At 44.0% G+C, this 19,984-nt stretch overlaps 1 protein-coding gene across 2 annotated transcripts in view; it reads left to right on the top strand.

The window, feature by feature from the left end:
• Positions 1-19,984, top strand: part of LOC135915271 (uncharacterized) — a 279,129-nt gene that overhangs the window by 22,722 nt on the left and 236,423 nt on the right. For both annotated transcript variants that reach the window (XR_011507138.1, XM_070521202.1), the window contains exon 2: positions 15,561-15,601. Coding sequence is in view for 1 of the 2 variants with exons in the window: in XM_070521202.1 (XP_070377303.1) it covers positions 15,561-15,601 (41 nt within the window). In the remaining variant the exon portion in view is untranslated. The remainder of the gene's footprint in view (positions 1-15,560; positions 15,602-19,984) is intronic.

Below are 19,984 nucleotides of genomic sequence, written 5' to 3'. Positions count from 1 at the left end.
TATGTCTGTTGTTTTGCGCTAAACAAAGTATTCATAGATTCGCACCAACTAGCCCGCCAACGCATTCTGCTGAACAACAAACTCCTTGCGCCGGTTATAAATAAGCAACTGAGATTCTAAGACAGCTCTCCTGCGAAACGACGTTGGGATAACTCGCTGAGGCTTACGAAGGGACAGTAATATAATGACTGTCGATTCTTTCGGCGTTGCAAAACGTTCACAAGGGCAAGTGCCTCTCCGGCAAAAATTTGACGTCGTTGGTAACCTTTCTTTTTATCCTCTGCCACAAGAAGCACATATTAGCACTGCACACGTGTAATCCTCGCAAATTAATTTAAAATGTCCAGAAACAAGGTTACAAAAGTTGTATTCTCATCAAGAGAGATTGGCTAAAAGTCGATGGCATTCCCAGCTGAAAAGTCGTTTCGAAAGAACGGGCAGCGGTAGTCAGACATTGTTTGGCTATAAGTTGAAGAAAAAAGAAGGCTAGATGCAGTACGTTTCACTTCAAGCGCTTAGATAGGAGAAAGAGTGTGTGTTCATGCCGAAATCGATCGCCAAACTTCCCAGTAATAAATCTTGCGCCAGGGATGTGGAAGCCGCTACATTCCTGGAAGGTAATTGACCGTTGCTTTGCTGCTGTACTTTTCCAATAGCAAAACTACAGAAAATGTTTGAGCTTTTGTGTTTATTTAAAGGGCCACTACTAGCCTCCTATCTGGGTAAATGAATAACTCGCTTCCCACATGTATTAATAGATGTGTCTGGGCCGAATGTTATAACTGGATTTACAAATTTACATTTTCGATATTTAATCACACAACGGCCGTAATAAAAGAACCAGTGGAGTTATTGTCAACATTTCGGAGGCTTTACTCAATCATTTCCGAAAGATGAGGGCGTTGAATGCATCGTGTGCTTCTTCGGACTTATTATTTCAGAAACATAAACGTGTGTACGTATTCCACAAATGATTTAAAGACCACTTCCTGCTACCTAAGTCAGGTAACACAGTAAAGAATAGGGCCCATAGGCTTGATTTCAGCATTATGCGACAGATGAACGTTTGAGACTTATTCAGCAGAGTCATGTGTATTTGGGGCAGGAACCTGATAAATTAATAAATAAAACTTCCCGACAAATAGACTTCTCAGATTAATGCTCGTCTTTGTCTCCAACCATGCTGAACATCATTGCGAACATTGCAATAACTAGCATTCTTTGGGAACATCGGCCTCATTGCGCTACCTCGGTCCGTATCTACCCTCTTTTGCGGCTACTTGGGTCCCTAGGTAGTCCATCGTTCGATGACTAATGCATCGGCCTTGCTGTGCTGTGGAAACCGGGTTCAAAACCAACCGTGAATCACGTTTTATTGTGTTTTTGGCATTCTTGAGGAACTTCGCTCAGTTCGCGGTTTGCATGTCTGTATGGAACCTCTTTCACGCCAACTTGGGTGACTGGGTATGTACTCCTAGGTGAGTACCACGCTTCAATTCCAAAAAAAAAAGAAAGCGTTTGGTGTTTATCAGCTGCCGGAGAAAATCAAACCCATGTCTTATATATTCTGAAAGTGTTGCCTGCATAGTCAGACACGCGTCAGAGGCGGATATTGTGCCGATGTGCCTAGATTGCATACCATGTTCACAGAAAAGCACGGGAGAGGAGCCCAGCTGCAGCAAACGCCACATACACGGTTCGTTTCGGTGGCGGAAACAAGGTGTGGCGTCTACATTGCATCAATTTTAATTACAAAAACGCCGATCTGTATACTCTGTGGGTTTCTGCCGGAATATTTTGTTGGGAAACAGCGAATCGCTTTGAATCCCAAGACAAGAAAGCAATTATTCGTAAATTTTTGGATGGTCTCGCAGAATCTTGAAAGTTCTGTACACTTACATTTGAATTGCGCGTACCTTCAAACTGTTAGAAAATCTTCTTGGTACAAAAATAAAGATACGCATGCACCTGTAAGACTATTATCTTTAGCATAGGTTGTCTAAATATATGATATTTGCGTCCCATCAGACATCCGAAAGTTTTTCGAACCACGCATATTTATCGTCTCTACTGAAATGTTGCGATGCTTGAAGTCCGGATCCGCAAAATTTTCAATATTACATTTCAGGCACATGTCACTTCAGAAAAAAAAAAACAGGTATTGTGGCTTTGGCACGTAAAGGGTGAAAAAAGTTATTTCGAACATATTTATTTTTCCTCAGCAACGGTAAACTACTTAATCAAAGCAACGTAACTTCATATGTTTTGGCTGCATGGGTTTTGTAAACGTAAGTGGTCAGAACACAAAAAAAGAGCCAAGCACTGTTCATAAGGCGCAGGGCGTTCCCCCTACCACATCCTAAATTAAGTAGGCCCCAGGCGGCTACATTAAGGCTTCTGCAGGCACGAACGTACCGTAACCCGGTCATCATGAATAAAATTAATCCGGACTGCGGGGTTTCAGTCTATTGTAGTAAGTGTGGGTGTTTGCTCGATTTCGAACACATGCTTTGGCGCTGCTTGGCGTTGCCCGTCGATGGTTCTCGAGGTGAAGAGTGGTGGTAGCGGATGCTGCACAGTAAAGGGCTGGCGGACCAACTCAGGGCTGTCCAGAGGGCCCGTGGGACGGCAGAGGGGCTCGGCCTTTCTGCACCGACGTGGGAGCGGCCCGCATCAGTCCCAGACTGATCCCTCAGGACCTGAATAAAGTTATTCATACCATACCATACAAAAAGAAAAGGATTCAGTTTAGCTGCAGAGGCTCACCAACTACATAGATTTCATATTATAACAAGCAATCCGTAAACCGATACTTTTTCACCGTTCATACTTAAGTCATTGATTCAGGTAATCGCAGCGAACTTAAAGGACGTGCGATGCATTTCATAGGACTTGGCATAGTAGCCATTTCTGCTAGACAATTCGCCTGACTAGGGAGAGTACTCCATCGGACGTAGCTTTGGTTGAATGTACGGCTGCTATATTTAGGTATTTTCTTCAGTATATATAGTTTTATTCCCGTTATTTTTTAGACCAAATGCAAGACCCGACTGAATGCGCTGTACACCAAACGTTGCAGGGCAACATAACGGAAGCGAAAGCAAAAAATCACCACAATGGCATATATACTGGGAACGTATTCTGTAATGGTTCACTTTGAACCGGCTCGTTCTGGCCGTTACATCACTCAGAGAAAGAGTGGAACGTCGTTGCGTGTGGGAGACCAATCAACGAGCGACGTTATGCCTCAAGTCGTAATTCCCTTTGAGGCTCCAGTGGGATTCTGTTTCGCCATGGCTGAGCTTCTTATGGCAGATGATGGCTATAAGAGTTCGTCCGACACATGCCACTACTTCGTGAACCTTGCCGTGGCCAAGAAAACCTTCCTTGACTACACCTTTCTCTTGCGGCATGGAGCGCAACTCACCCGTCCGTTTTCCGTACCTACAACTGTAATGACCTTGGAGACGGCTGTAATGACGTAACCGACTGACGGTTGCGACACGCCAATCTCTTCTTCATTCCAGACGAAAGCGCATTGCACTTTCGTTACAGTGTCAACGCCACTAAATGTATATGGTCCGAGAGATTCTTCTAGCTCTTCGCAAGGCCATCGCACTGTGTCCTTGGAAAGCCTATAAAGTTTCTACGAAACTCTTCATTGCCCGATGTGGAACGCGTCTCGCGTGATTGCCTTCCGTGGAGTCGTTGTACTTTGCCGGCGTTGGCTAGCAAGGCAACCAAGGCAGTCGCGTTTGCCGGCTCTGTCTCGTCTCGTCGTCTCGCCTCGTCGGTCAGTGTGAGACTAGCTGGCGGCCACGGTTGCCCTAGCAACTCTCACAACCACGTGAGCGAGCGCGCACGACCTTCAAGTCAATCACTTCTCTGTGGTTCGAAAAAATTGTTCGAAGAAATAACGGCAGCCAAGTGCGGCCCGATGCCCTTTGTGAAAGTTAACGGGCTTAAAAGCTAACCCGAACAGAATACGGTCTATGTATGCTACCGGGCTGCACCTGCCTGATTTCCCGTGAAAGTGTAGTGACCACGATTCAAACAATGCGACAACATAGACAAATTCAGCAGGCAAAAGTGGAAAAATTTAGAATGCTTTTACTGTCCAAGCATGTTTAAGGGACTGTGGTACATTAAACAATACAAGTAAACATAATCTAATACAGACCCTGGTCAGATCAAGCCACCGAGTGAACGAGTTTTTTATTATTATTTGTTTTGAACACATATACACATATACACAGGTATTAGGAAAGGGAAAGTGAGGAGCAGCTAGTCTGGCAACTGCCACCGGAAGGGGCACAACGCCTGCCTACTCTTCTGAAGGGAGGTGACAGCAACACAGAAATAGAGGATAGGAAGGAGGGGAGGGAAAAGGAAAGAGGAAAGGAGAGCAACAGGACACTGCAGCAGGACAAATCTAACGACTAAAGTAGAACTCTGCAGCCAGAATTAAAGTGACGCCACGTCGAACAGCCTCCACAATTATCAACTTCATCCATGGCTAGTTCACTGTGCGGCTAATTGTGTTCTCCACGATGAGACGCCAAGTAAAGCTGCACGTAATCACCATTTCACCGTTAGTCGGTTCACAATATACACTGTAAGGTGTTTGGACTCGCCACCTCCCATCTTCGAAGGAAGGAACGAGTTCAAAAACGCGGAAAGAAGGCTCAGGAAAATGTTCGAACGTTCCCTGAGGCGGAAGGTTTTGAGCAGCGTGTGCTCGTCTCGTGTGGTGGAATAAAATCTTCGATTCCTCATTATCAATCTGGTGCTCGGCGCTTCAATTCGTATTCTCGAAAGAAAACGCAATTTCCAACCATTTTAGCGCTTCCAGTTAAGCAATTCCACTTTAGCGGTGACATATCTAGGTGTCTTTTTCAATACCTAAAGCCTGAGTAAAACTGAATGGCGAGCAATAATGCCTACAGAAGCATTAAGTCTCGCGAAACCTTTAAAACTTTTCGTGTGTGGTCTTACGGTTACCGTGATACTCAAACCTAATGTAGAACTTAACACCATTGTAAGTTGTTTATCGCGGACGCGAAAATCAGTTTGCTGTTAGCAAGCCCCCCTTTGAATTTCGATTCCCCGTACAGATCTGAAGAATAAAATGAAATAGTGGTACCTCCCCCGATATGAAACCCAAAAACGCGAAGGAACTCGTGAAGGAACTCCAAAAGCGGTAAAAGGGCTTTCGTAACGAGATTTCTCACAGAAACGCAAAACTTCTCTTTTTTGCGTCCTGTATTATGATTTTTGGTATCTAGGTGCCGATGCAGCTGCGTCTTAGGAACGAGTAGCACGTTTCTTCCAATCAGTTCGGTGCGCCACGCACATCGCAACCGCAATGCAGGCAAAATGAGATAGGAGTTGACTCCTAGGAAACTCGCCTCTAAATGTCGATACTCTTTTGTTGAGAACTATCTGTGCGTAACACCGGTCGGCACGCTATAGCGAGCACGCGTCTGTTGCTGTTCACGTTGTAGATGCGTTTCTCTTATGTACGAAACCGGCTGGCCTTTTAAGGCTCTCTCATTTCCCAAGATTTCGTTGATTTCATCGAGTTTATTTATTGCACCGAAGCTTTTCTTTCTTACGTTTCTTGAACGGCTGGTTGCTAATCCGGTTTTATGTCGTAACGCATTGAATATATCTAAGTTTCTAATAAGTACTTGCTTTATTCATAATGGGCAGTAAATGAACAGTAATAATCTTTGAAGACGCAGGTTCCCTCTGATGTCCGCCAGGGGTTCCCTTACCCGCCGTGGTTGCTTAGTGGCTATGGTGTTGGGCTGCTAAGCACGAGGTCATGGGATCGAATCCCGGCCACGTCGGCCACCTTTTGAGAGGGGCGAAATGCGAAAACACCCGCGTACGTAGATTTAGGTGCACGTTAAAGAACCATAGGTAGTCAAATTTTCGCACTGCTCCACTACGGCATGCATCATAATCAGAAAGTGATTTTGGTACGTAAAACTCCATAAATTTTTTAGGGGTTCACTTTTGGTGTAAGAATTTTATTGAAAACAGGGTTCACACTTAGCAACTCCGTCATTTCTTATGAACGTAATTGATCTATGTATAGTTTAGCCGCTAAGATTTGTCTATGTACTCTGATGACTGTCCGCATGACAACGTAATTGTGCTCAAAGAAGGCCACCGTAACCATTAAAGTTTATTCAGCACGTGTTTATTGGTGACCTAGTCTATCACAACCTTCTTTCATTCCAATGTTCTTTCGTGTAAGATGCGTAACCGATGACCTAAGCTTCCGGTTGCTACCCGCGGAATTCGTTTACCCGCCCAATCAAACGCTCTCCTTGTTTCTAAGATATCACGTTCACTTGCTTTCAATGCAAATAGCATCATCTACATTATAGGTTTTTCATACCTGATTGGTTGACAAGAGGTGTGGAGCACGCAGAACTAGAGAGGGTTTCGGTAGGACTGTGCAAGCGCAGTGAAAATCACACATTGCATGCGGAGTGTTGTTCACGGCGTCTGCGATTGGTCCGCTTCCCCCTGGCTTAGCTTGGGGTGGATGGTCGAAAATCTCGGCTACGCAGAACAGAAAGGTAAAAATGCCGCTAAAACGAATCCTCAGCGAAAAAAGGTCGGTAGAACGTTGTCTTTAACGGGTTGTCAACCACATTACATTGCCACGCCAAAAGTGTTATTATACGGCAAATATAGGAGCGATTGGTAGGCAGACGTCCACTATTCCTGCGTGAAAGCTTTTTGACCAATAGCGCAGCCTTTCTTGGTCTACAAGAGGTTCCAATATATGCTAAAAACTTAAGGTTAACGCAGGTGATGGTGCGTTAACGAATCGCCACATTTTTCAATATTTGCATTTATTAGCTTTGTCAGGCTATCTTGGCCGTTCCGTACATAATAATGCAATATTTTTCACATATCTGTCGGTTTTCAGTTCAACAGCGAAAACTAAGAAGGCAAGGAAATGTTAAAAGTTAATGTAAACCATGGAAACCATTACCGAATGATTCAAAATGCTGGAGTACATAAATTTGTCCACCGTCACAACCTTGTAAATACCCGCCGTGGTTGCCCAGTGGCTATGGTGTTGGGCTGCTGAGCACGAGGTCGCGGGATCGAATCCCGGCCACGGCGGCCGCATTTCGATGGGGGCGAAATGCGAAAACACCCGTGCGCTTAGATTTAGGTGCACGTTAAAAACCCCAGGTGGTCAAAATTTCCGGAGTCCTCCACTACGGCGTGCCTCATAATCAGAAAGTGGTTTTGGCACGTCAAACCCCAAATATTATTATTATTACAACCTTGTAAATGAAGACGGTACCTGATATATTAAAGAAGTTAACAGCTGACGTAGAAGGCGATGTGTTCTGTCATAAGCACATCCGGCCCATGAAGTTTGAGGTCGCGCGCTGTCATATTGTAGGGTTTTGGGATATGCTGAACCAAAGAGCATTGTCGAAATACCATTTCATAAAACTGACATGCGTCCTGAGAAGCAAGGCGGAAGACAATATGCCGACGTTTACGTGAGGGAGATGGTTTTCTTTTTTAATTGATATCTTAGTGAGTGTGAGGATGCAGGTTGCTTAAGGGGGACATATCCTGCCGCAGACGCCGTAACGTACACTATAAAAATTAGCGCATCATAGCCATCTAACGAGCATGAAGACAGAGCTTTCCTATGAGGATGAACCATTCACTTCCGTATGTGCTAGGGTTGTTCAGACGCTTCGTTGCGTGTTGGCACAAGGGAATGCAGCTGTGCAGCTTCCGACTCTCTGAATGTAACAGGCAAGTATGGTCGCATAGGGAGTGCGTCTTGTTGCTTTTACCCAGTGGTTAGCTTTGCCTGTGCGTGTACGTGCCCCAACATTGCTGTTGGGTGGTTATTGTGCTATGAAGTGCATGCTAGAACAACCTGCCAAATCTTCAAGTGTACCCAGCAATCTCCTAAAATGAACGTAAGCACCACATACAAAAAAGTATTATTACGTACTAAACTTGCTAGGTCGTCCTGGTTTCTCGTCGAAATTTCTCGCATATTTTCGACCCTGCCATGTTGTCCGAAGAATGGGCTGTGTTAATTTTATATTTACAGTAATATACAGCGATGCTCGGATTTCAAACGCAGCACTGTTGTTGCGTGCATCAGAATTTATTCGTATCGTTATCAAATTTTTCTGAACTCTATATCGATGTATGTTTCGAGCAATACCAGCCTTTTAGTATATACGACGTCGACTCTAATATATGCGACAGAGACTACCTGACTATATACACACAAAATATACATTTAGTTCTGATGAAGTAAACTTAAGCCTAAATTAGACAAAACCTTAGTAAATTCTGAGATTTTGCATGCTAAAAAAGATGCACCTAATAAAACGCGCACATAATCATAGGTATAGGAGCATGTTTCTTTTTTTTATTTCTTCGCCAAAGAAGTTCAGCGTTCGGACAGCGGACCAAAAAGAAAGAACACCTAGATAAAAAGGACAGGCACAACATGAAAAGACCATAAGGTCATTCTAAGACATACAAACCTTCAGAGTTCAGAGACGGGACTACAGGCCACTTTTACTATCAGTTACCTTACATAAAATAAGGGCATTCCATTAGAAACGTTAAAATAACAAAACATTAATATGTCCGAAGCGGTCGCCCTGTAGAAAGTGGAAACAGAAACCTAGGAAATATAGGAAAAGTGGCGGTAGATTTTGGTAGGGCCATACCAACCACACTGGATAGGTTACGCAACCGGCAATAGGTCGACGAAAAGAAAGAACCTCAATTTGAGCGGGTCTTGCCCGCAATGACCGCGAACGTTGCTCAATACACGAACAAAGGAAGAGAATAAAAGGTCGAAGCTGCCTGGAACGAAGGTCAGTAAACGTGACCAATGCTTCGTACCTGGAAAATGGATTCGCAGGTAGCCTTGCGTCAGAGACACGAAAGACGATCTTACTATGTCTTTATCCCACATTGCTTCAGAACTATGGGGCCGAATTCCAAAAACTAAAGACAGAAAAAGATTCTTCATCCTTTCTCCTCTCTAAATGCGGGCATTGCGGGAAGGCCAAGTTCAATGCACTCCGCTCCGCAAAGTGAGCCCTTTTTGTGTGCGCTATGCGCTTACTATGAAACATTTTGTTTCCAGACGCAGGCTTGATAAAATTTGTAGTTTTGCTCACTGCTGCGCCGTCCTAAAACGAGCGACACCCTTAACTTCCAGTATTTGGTTTGTATTTGCAGCATGCGCATCTTTAACTTATCAACTTTCTTTTAATGTTGACTACACCCATTATATCTACCACAGTATACGTTGCACGTGCAAATCTACTTTTTTTTGTTGTTATGCTGGTCAGTATCTTTAACTTGCTGCTCCGAGAGCATCCTGGTGCGTTCTAAATTGTTCGTCTGTTAATTTGTATTTCATGTCATGTTCACTAGCTGTAATATTCCATGACTGTAAGCGCCACCCTCCCCCGACACACGCGCATATACTGTACCTGCCATTGCACTTGTTGCTATAGTATAAACACCACATACATCCGGTGCAACACAGCTCACGATGACTCTCGACGTCCGCGCAATTAGTCTTCATGCAACGTGGCGACCTCCATATTGCTGAGATGACTTCATTTAGAATCTGTAGTGCCTGTTTCTCGATTTTCATTGTTTTGGCAATGTTGGACACACACCACCTCCGAAACAGCCGATATTGCTGGCACACGCTCACCACTATCGGCCATGACCATGACGACATGCCAACGACTTTGCGATGACGATAGAATGACGAAGATAGAATGGCGTCTATGGAATGACGAAAGCGGTATGACGACAATAGCATGGAGATTCTGAAATGATCCCGATGGCATAACCACGACAGCGAGACGATGTCGCCGTGAGTACAATGCCATGAGGATGAGTGTATGACGACGATTGCTTGAAAGCGACGGCGAATATGGATTCAGCAAAATGGCTTCAAGACGACGGTATGATGGAGGTTGTACGATGACCGCTGCATGGCGCCGTGGTGATGACAGTGGAATTGGCGCCATATTCGAAATCGAAAGACGACAGCATTAGTGCAACGAAATGACAAAGAAAGAATGGCGTCGGCGGTTAGGCGAATGCGGTATGATGAGGACGGTGTGACGAAAATGCGATGCTTTTTTTTTTAATGAAGGCGATGGTAGGACGACAGCGTGAGGAGAGTCGGGAGACGAAGTTAAATTGACGACGATGGAACCATTACGACAGCCTCACGAGCACATATCTAGTGGGGCCCAAGTTAGACAACCGGGGGCAATATATATATATATATATATATATATATATATATATATATATATATATATATATATATATATATATATATATATATATATATCGCCATAGAAACAATGTGTAGAACTCTTCAACGAGCACTATCCAAGTATGCGAATAGCCAAAACGCCTTCCAGACGGCTTCTGGGACCCCTTGAAGTTAGCGAATAGCCAGTGTCACATAACCAGTGATTCATGTTGGCTCAAAGAGGTTCTGTGAAAAGTGACACATGCCCTATGTCACACACTGGATAGCACATGCCTCACGGCATCTGTCCGGTGGCCCCAGGTACACATAGGCAGAGAAACATACTCAAGTTGGAGTAGGAGAGATTCATTGAAATGCGGCACATACCCTGTCCAAAATATTCGCATGAACCGCCCTTATTTGAAGTGGCACTACCTTCGCGATCGACCCACTTTTTTTAGACTGCACTATTGCTTGAATCGTCCCACAGTTTTCATCGAACAGCTGCATAGCTAAACAGCCGGAAGGAAAGCTGGTCTGACAAGGCAGAGAATGCTATATATTCTCAATTATAAGTATGCTGAAATGGCACTCGCAAGTATATAAGCAAACCTCACTCTGCTAAACAATTTCTGGACATTCAGCTCCCAGCACACTCCCTTTTCGTTTAACAAAGCCCTGAGGCAGTGCTAAACAACGCCTCGCACTCAACTGCAAGGGCCAACGGGAAAGCTGCGCCTACATTCCCAAGAACCACACGCCCGTCTTTGTGAAATGTACATCACACCTATGCCCCTCGTGTCGTACATCACGCCTATGCCCGCCCTAAGCCTGCCTCCAGGCATTCGAGCGATTCGTAACACTGTCGATCTGGCAAAGTAATAAATCTACTGAAGTAGACCCTTGCAACAGAAAGATCACGTTAGCTTATATATTTTATGTGTGCAACTTTGGAGAACGCCGAGGTACGCTGGGTAAACATCAAGTAGCTGTGCGCCTTTCAGCAAGTAGCCGAATGCGAGGCTGTAACGTGAGTTATAGGCGTTCTTCTCGACTGTCATCACGTGGGACTCGCTTGTTGGGCTATTAGCCGCCATGTGTTCTCTTTTTATTTTATGGTACCTCGTGCTTCTTGACTATCGCTGTCACGGCTTCTCCCTTTATGCCGCAAACTACCCTGCAACCCCCTTCGCTTTTCCTAAGCAGCCACTTTTGCTCCCTTTAACAGAGATGGGACTTTCCATGACACTATTGACGGAAATTAAACTGCAGATAGTACGCAGAACAGGCTACAGCTGCAAAGTGGCGGTGAAAGCTCGAAGCGTCGTTCCACAATTGTTGGTGCTTTGGTCACCGTCACCGTCACACCATCATGGGAAAGCTGACATTCATTCACAACTTGTTGGCAGCCTGCGGGTTAGCGAAGAAGTTAGTTGTGGTACGTTTCTAACCCGTGCACATGTAACACGATAATTCTGGTTCATTTCCAACGACAGCACGTAGGCGAGCCACTTTATTCGCCTTCATCAAGAGGGAAACTTTATTTAGGTCTGTTGTTCATGGTGTGTCTAAAACACCTCTAGAACTTGCTTTCGTGGAATCCTTTATTTTAAATTTTCATCAAAGATAACGCTTAGAGTGACGACACATTAATGCAGTGCCACAGTGCAAATAACGCATAACAATATAACTTAGCAGCTCCCCAGTTGGGCTGCAGCGTACGACAATAGTACGCCGAAGTGTCAACCAGCGAAGGCCAAACAATCCTTACCTTACGCTTGTTTTAATACATTCGCTTTAATACGTTCCTGACCGGGGAGCCAGTATGGAAGTACGCCGTAAACGATGCAACTGCTTCACGCCAACCAAGCGCGTTTTCACGAGTTTAATTTTTCGTCGTCGTCATCTGACGTAGTCTTTCGCAAGGTAACGTGCGGCGCCTGTAAATTCCGCTTTACTGCCAAACCCGCTGGGAATGTGTTTCGTGCCATAACATTGTGCGCACGCCCACGCTGTCACCTTCCGGAACGCTCGCCTCGTGCGAGGAAATGTCGGCTGGAACGGGAAGTCGGCAACAAGTTGCCTGCACAGGCTGCTGGAAAGCTGACGCGGCAAGGTTGGAGCGAAACTATTTGGCCCAAGATGATTGGCTGCAAAAGTTTTTCGCAGCGTCGAGTGAACTTGTGCAAGAAGCAAGGCAAAATCGCGAGACCGTAACGCGGAACTGCTGCGGTATTGCTCCTTTTGCGTGCGCTAATTGGGCGCTTAATTAACTGGCTTTCGCTAAGCATTGGCTGCTTGGATGGAAATCATGCAGGTGACGTCCTCGTTTGCTAGTTGATCGCAATGAAACAGCAGCAAAGTTGGCACAGTAATGTTGCACGCGCTACGGGCAAGAAAAGGCTTTGCGCCTAATTACGTGGGTGAAAAGAAGTAACCTCTCATTGATTTTACTTATAACCTAATGTTATTGCTCTCAGGATGCAAACAGGGAACAAGTGTCGAATGTCCGTGAGCTTTCCACCTTATCACAAGGCCGAAAATTAATTATACGTTTTCGGGACCCCAGACAGAAAATCAAAACACTCCTCCACGCAATGCGCGCATATTTGCCTGGTGAGGTTCTGCTGTCACGGCACCAATACGACCCGAACTAAAGGCGCCCAGAAAAGAAATTTATTGAGAGAGATAGATAGAGAGAGAGAGAGAGAGAGAGGCCAAGGAGATTTATGTACACTGGTGTAAGATCCCATGTAATCTGTAATTTGTCAAGCTCAGCCTACAGGTTACTATCACTGTTCCCATAAGCAAAATAAAGACAGCTCTACGGAATGTTTCAGTAGGAGTTTTTGAAAAATCGGCAGACACACTTAACGCTGCCTACATGTGGGAATGAGAAAGCATTATACCGTTCGTATCCCTCGGAGCGCGATGAACGCGCTCATTTTATAAACTGGTGACGTGGCGCCACCTCTTCCCCATTGGCTGCACCGTCACGTGCCCAATGACGAACGCAGTGGGCCACATCTTCAGACAGCCAGGTGGCTCCAACGTGGCGTGTGCAACGATGCACGCACTGTTCACTCCCTCAGTCAGTCTTAATAGAAATTGCACCCTTTGGGGCTTATCTTGTCTCACAACAATAATCATCGTCTGTCTTGCCCGCGTTTCCTTTCTTTAACGTGGCGAGCCCGGTATTTCCCAGTCACGAGCGGCTTGCCCGTTAGCAGCGTGACACAGCATTCTCGACAGTAAAATAGCGAGCGCTGAGTTTTCAAGAAAGGCAATGCAAGCAAGGCAGATGACGATTATTTTTGTGAGATAAGATAAGCCCCAAAGGGTGCAACCTGTTTAAGAGTGCAGCGAGAACCATGGAACCACCTTGGCGTAGAAACGAAGCCGTGGCCCGGATGCCCGGGTTTTGTTCCTCCCCAGACTCGAAATTACCAAATTTTGTTTTCAAAGCCAATAGTTTACTTTGTTTACAGGAAACTCCCTGTGAACTTTTACGTCAATTCTAGCATCGTGTGACGCGTTTTTACTCGTCGGCAATTTTTGGTACCGTCTGTTGGTCGCGCTGGCAGCGACGGATTTTCGGTAATGGGGCATGGTACATGTATGTTTCCGCATTTAAAAAGAAATGTATTGAGCATAGAGCATAATGAGGCCGTCCTCAGTTGAATTATCCAAAGAAGCACACATTATCTGAAACCGCAACTTTATTTTTATTCGTATCAGGAACGAGTAGCGATTCCGAAGATTAAGTCGCCCGCTAGTGAACTGATCTATGCTGAGGCGAAGTCAGGGGACCAGCTTCAATTTCCAGCAATACGTCCCCGAGATCTGCGAAAGATAGATACGAGTTCTCATTGAGACCATCTCTAACTACTAGACGAGTGCTTTGGGAAAAACGTAATTTATAGGATACCACCGCATATTGTAGAATATTGCGGAAGTTTCATTCACCTGAGAATTTGTGCTAAGCAAATGCGATGTCCGTAAAGCTGAGGATTGATTTTTTCCCCTATTGAAACGTGTGACCTAAACACATTATTCAAAAGAATTAACGACGAGCTTTTTTTTGTGGAGGAAGAGGAAGGGGGGGGGAGGCATCAGAGCACACGTGATCGGCGATTCGAATTTCTCTATTGCACATTCACTCGGAAACTGAAGTTTGTGTCAGGCGAATGGGCCGGATTGCTTTACGAGGGGCTGCAATAGACGTCGCTCACTTGCGAGGGTATGTTTGATTGATGTGCGCTTGTCGAATAAATCATCGCTTGTTAACGGTGAACGTAGCACTTCTCAGATATGGTCAGCGACGTTTTCAGTATTGGTTGCGTTGTTTCTACAGCAGCGGAAAAGATATCCAAACCGCTGCAGTAGAAGCAAAAAAAAAATGCTCAGCAAAATCACAATATCTGACCATTGCGCTGGAAAGATTCGCCATTACTCGTCAAAGTACATTACGCCACACTTGAGCCTACTTTATCGTTCAAAAGACTCGTATCACGTAAGGCGTGCCATATTTCTATGCGGGTTTGTAGGACACTGGTCCACAATATTACAGGTACAATTAGGCGGAGTTATAAAGCGATTCCTACTTAGATAATTACATTTAATAGATTCTGCTCAAATATTTTAATTAACTACTTGAATTGTGCAATGTTTCCTCCAGATAATCTCCTGTGTTCCCAGAGATTGAAGCGAAAAATGGAACAGGCGTATCTTTACAGGCAATTCAAAAAATATGCGAAATAAAAGCAAATGCATGATTTAAGGAGATCGCAATTCGTTCGTAGTGTATATATATATATATATATATATACCAGAAAAAAAGCAGTTCTGGGTCCGGGTAAATATTCACAGTGAAGTAGACGCGCGTATGAAGCGGTTTATTGACGTTTCGGCCGGGGTCCGGCCTTCATCAGAAAGGCCGGACCCCGGCCGAAACGTCAATAAACCGCTTCATACGCGCGTCTACTTCACTGTATATATATACATATATATATATATATATATATATATATATATATATATATATATATATATATATATATATATATATCTGACATGCTTTAACAACTCCAAATAAATCCGCCTGATTAAAGAGATAGAGAAAATGCCAATAAACACACCTGCGCTTATACCAGACTGTGTGCGCCTGCAGGACATTGCACAGTTTCGGAACAATATTAGAGGCCCGGGACGATAAAGGAATGCCTGACTGTATTTATGTTATTTGCAGGTCTTCAATGACCAGGGGCCACCTCGCAAGACCTAAGGCGCGTAAGTAGAGCCTTCATCTTTTCATTATTCATTATATAACAGCAGTAGCTGTGGCAATGATGACATTCAAGTGGGGCAAGTGAAACATGTAGCTGAGATAATCGCCCCCGTACTTGCTCACATCTTTGACATCTGTTTAGTAAGTGGAGTTTTTATGGAAAAAAATGCGATTCGCGAGAGCCGTTCTTTACAAAAAAGCAGATCGAAATGTGGTTAGAAACTACAAACAAATCCTTATTCTGTCAGTGTTTTTAACAGCCTTTCACAAATGTTTCATATAAGACTGTCTAATTTCATGCATAAATACAACCTGCAAACACCATTTAAATTTAGCCTCTGCAAACAAAGATCAGCTCAGTCTGCATTACTCGAACGAAAAGAGTATGTAATAACACAACTACAAAACCAGGCTATTGTCATTGGTGTGTTTGCAGATATTTCAAGGGCTTTGACCTCGTAAAACATGATATCTTACTAAATATATTGCAGTACAATGGTCTTCGAGGTAAAGCTCTGATATTGTCGAACTCATTTCTATCATTCAGGCAACAAGTAATATTAATCGTATACAATCTGAACAAGACCATCTCATATGCAGTGTTCCTGAAGGAAGTGCACTAGGAACTTTACTCTTCAACATATACACAAACAATAATATAAATATTAGCAATAACGCAAACTTTGCCATCTATGCGGATGGTAAAAATATACTTTTTGCCAATAACACTTCCGAACTCATTTATCAATGTAACCTATCAACGAAAGCTCTTGAGGATTGGTCCACAGACAATTCAATGAAGACAAACGAGGCCAAGACTAAGGCTGTCATGTTTAGGTCGAAAAAAGACCGATTTCACCGCATGAAGGTATTATTGTAAATTCAAGTCCTGTAGAAATTGTCGAGCAGTTCAAATACTTAGGGATTATAGTTTCCTCCAATATATCATAGGATTATTGTGCTTATTATGTACCAAACAATATACCTAAAGTCACTGGTGCCGCAGGTCACTTAAAGTATACCCTTCTTACACAAAGATGCTAATTTAACTCAATCATTGGCTCATATCTATATTGTTGTCAGTTAGTTTGGGGTACCACACCGTTCACCAAATTTAAAGGCATTCACTTAAGCCAAAAAGAGGTATCTCTGACATATGTATAATTAGTCCCACCTACATCGTAGTGCAGCTTTGTGCAGTCGCTCTAGAGTAATTAGGGCACACAACTTTTATAAATATTACACGTGTATCAAGATTAAATTGGAAATTATATATAATGTAAACAACCTCAGGAAATTAGCAGATATAAGAACAAAAGTATTAGGCTATGCAACAAGACATGGCGAGGAATGAATAGTACCGACACATCGAGTTAATCTTGGAAAAGAACTCCTTCACTATACTCTTCCACCTCTACCTAATGGCTATGGTCTCAATTATTTCCATGTGTTTTCCTGTTCACGCTAAGAACTTCATGTTATGTATTTCAATAAGATGGCTTACGTATGGGTCTTTTGTGGTTCCTTGATGTACTTATATATGTTTCTAAAACAGTACAAGCTTCAGTGGTGCCTCCCTAATGAACACTGGGTTTGTAGACTCGTCAAAGTGCCACCTGCCGTGGTTGCTTAGTGGCTATGCCGTTAGACTCCTACGCACGAGGTGGCGGGATCGAATCTCGAGCACGGCGGCCGCTTTTCGATGAGGGCGAAATGCGAAAACACCTGCTTACTTAGATTAGAACCACAGGTGGTCCAAATTATTCTGGAGTACCCCACTGCGGCGTGCTTCATATTCCGATCACGTTTCTGGACACGTAAAACCCCATAACTATTTTTTCGTCAAGCTGCGGTCTCTCAGCATTTTTGTATAACCTCGCCATCGCTACTCTAAGATGGGAAATAAAATTGAAAGGTAACTTTATTATCATCGTTGTCGTACACGCCTCCCTTCCGTGGGCGACACTATTTTCACGAGTACGACAACGAAGAAGTGCACGCAAACGCAGTGCAATCTTGTCAAGAGCTATTTCCATGGGATGGCCAACATACTGAAGTCATCGTACACTACAGCGTTGCTCGTTCTCGTTTTTACAATACACCCACAGACGCTATTGCTCCGAGCCTCTGGGCAGCGCAAATCTTTCGAATAGTTGCTTAGAACTGTTCTTGTGCTTTAAATCAGTGGTAGCATGCTCGTGTCCCGCATCCACGTTCATTCACTGGAAAGGGCTAAATGCCCGGTGAGAAGAGCCTTAGTTACGGTGGAGGCATTTGAGCAGAAGCTTCATTTGCCTTCGCATTATGGCTTTGCGGAAGCGGGTGGCCTGATGACGAAAAAAGTCGTTGTTGTTCGTCTTTGATGACAAGCACGGTCATCGTCCGCGTAACAGAACGGACTGATGCGATGCATTAATGGGACGGACGAAACATTCAACTAAAATGTTCGCGCTGCTTGCTGTCGTATGATTATTTCGCTTTTTAAAAGGACGCTCTTCAACCACGAAACTTCTCCTATGACTTGTGATAGTAAGCGAATAAAAAAAGGCACCCTTCCTTCAGGTTATCGCGTCTCCTGCGTATAAAAAAAAATCAGGGGCTAAAAGGAAACTTTGGGAAACATGCATAAGTTTTTCACAATTACAAACGTGAGACAAGTATCTTTATTGATTTGGGTAATAAAAAGTTTAGATGTCTTTTTCTGCCGACTTTAGCAATACATGGAGGATCTGTCATGGACTCTAATATACTGGAAGGAGCACCCTTATGTTGTCGTGTCAATTACCGCTTTATGAAGAGCGCCTCCCCCCCCCCCAAAAAAAAAAAAGAGAGGTGGACGCGCGATCAATATGCGGTGACTTTTCTCGAAGTAGTCTGGTCTTTTTGACAGACGTGGACAGATTGCGTTTCGCTGTCAACAGCAGCTGCCTCGTTCCAGGAGCGTGATGTTGACAAAATGCGTCGGAAGAATCAACCTTCTTGCGCCTTATCTCTGCCCTAATATATAATTGCTTCTTCACCGCTTTCCGTTTTGAAATGTTTTCTTCGAGCTATAACGTTGGCTCCTTCCTACATTTACACGAAGAAAAAAAAGCACCATTGCACTCCCGCATAGACACACGCACAAAGCGAGTCCCAACATGCGGAGAAGACCCCGGTAAGAATTTGAAAAAAAAACAGCAATGTGTGTAGGGCTAGAGAAAGAAGAAGAAAAGAAACTAGAATACAAAAAGAATCATTGTCAAAGAGAAAGGCAAAAAGAAACAGAATAGCAGAGATAGTAAGAAAGAAAGAAGGAAGGACGAAGGAACTTAAAGTTAGGAAAACAAAGACAGTATGACGACAGGAAACACCAAGGGTAAAAGAAAAGACAAAGCTCCCAGGGCATTAGTCAGTGGCATCAGCCAGCAATGTAGTCGCTTATGTCAAAGCGGCGAAGCAGGTGTGGCGGCTTTGAAGGTTCACACGAATTACGGCATCAAGGCGAGGCAACAGGCAGGAGAAGACCCTGTCGTTTATTTCGTTACCACTGGTGTGGCCCATGCAAACGTGGACGGCGAGTAGACAACGCGACGACAAAATAATGAAAGCAAGCCACGAGTGAATGGCATGAAATCGTGCGCGCGAATTTGAATTTAGAATGATGATGATGATGGTGAAGATGATGATGACGATGAGGAACACTGGGTTGTTTTCGAGAAGAAAACGGAGTTGAAGAACGAGTATGGCTGAGCACTGCAGCGTATACAAACAAACAAAAAAGCACGTAGTGTAGTAAAGAATGAAAAACAAAATATATAAAGTGAATTTTGATTGTGCAACATACTAACATTACTGAAAATTGTAAGACAAGAAGATAAACGAAACTGAACAATGGCGGCGAGGCCTACATTATGCACAGAGGCACTACGTTGCACAATCGGTGAGCGGTGGTGTGACAAAGCGTATCGCTCGATATGAGAAAGCGAAAATAGACACATTATAGCCCCTCGACGCCCGAACCCCCTCTAGCGTCCTCCTTCATTTTCTAATGTGCTAATAAAATAAGCACACCCCTAGTTTTGAACTTTAATTTAAGTCATAGATGGGCACTTATAAACACAGTTAAAAACACAGAAAGGAGGAAGGTTCAGTAATTCAGAGCCACCACACCAGCGTAGTCGAGAAAAAAAAAAAAAAGATATCGAGTAGATAATCGCTAAGCAAAGCAAGCAAAAAAAAGCCGAATGTATTCCGCTTAGCGGTTCAACTACCCGCTATTTCTCGATGCAAGGCCGTCTGCGCTGGAAAGACTAGGAAAAAAAGAGAACACCATGGTCGCCACCATGGTCGCCTGAGGCCATTATTTTTTTGTTCCGGTTTCTTTTTCTCTATTTCTCTTTTTA

The sequence above is a fragment of the Dermacentor albipictus genome, chromosome 7 (genome assembly GCF_038994185.2).
Source record: "Dermacentor albipictus isolate Rhodes 1998 colony chromosome 7, USDA_Dalb.pri_finalv2, whole genome shotgun sequence".
NCBI classification, from domain to species: domain Eukaryota; kingdom Metazoa; phylum Arthropoda; class Arachnida; order Ixodida; family Ixodidae; genus Dermacentor; species Dermacentor albipictus.
The sequence above is the reverse complement of the archived record's forward strand: the minus strand, read 5'-3'. Positions and strand labels throughout refer to the sequence as shown.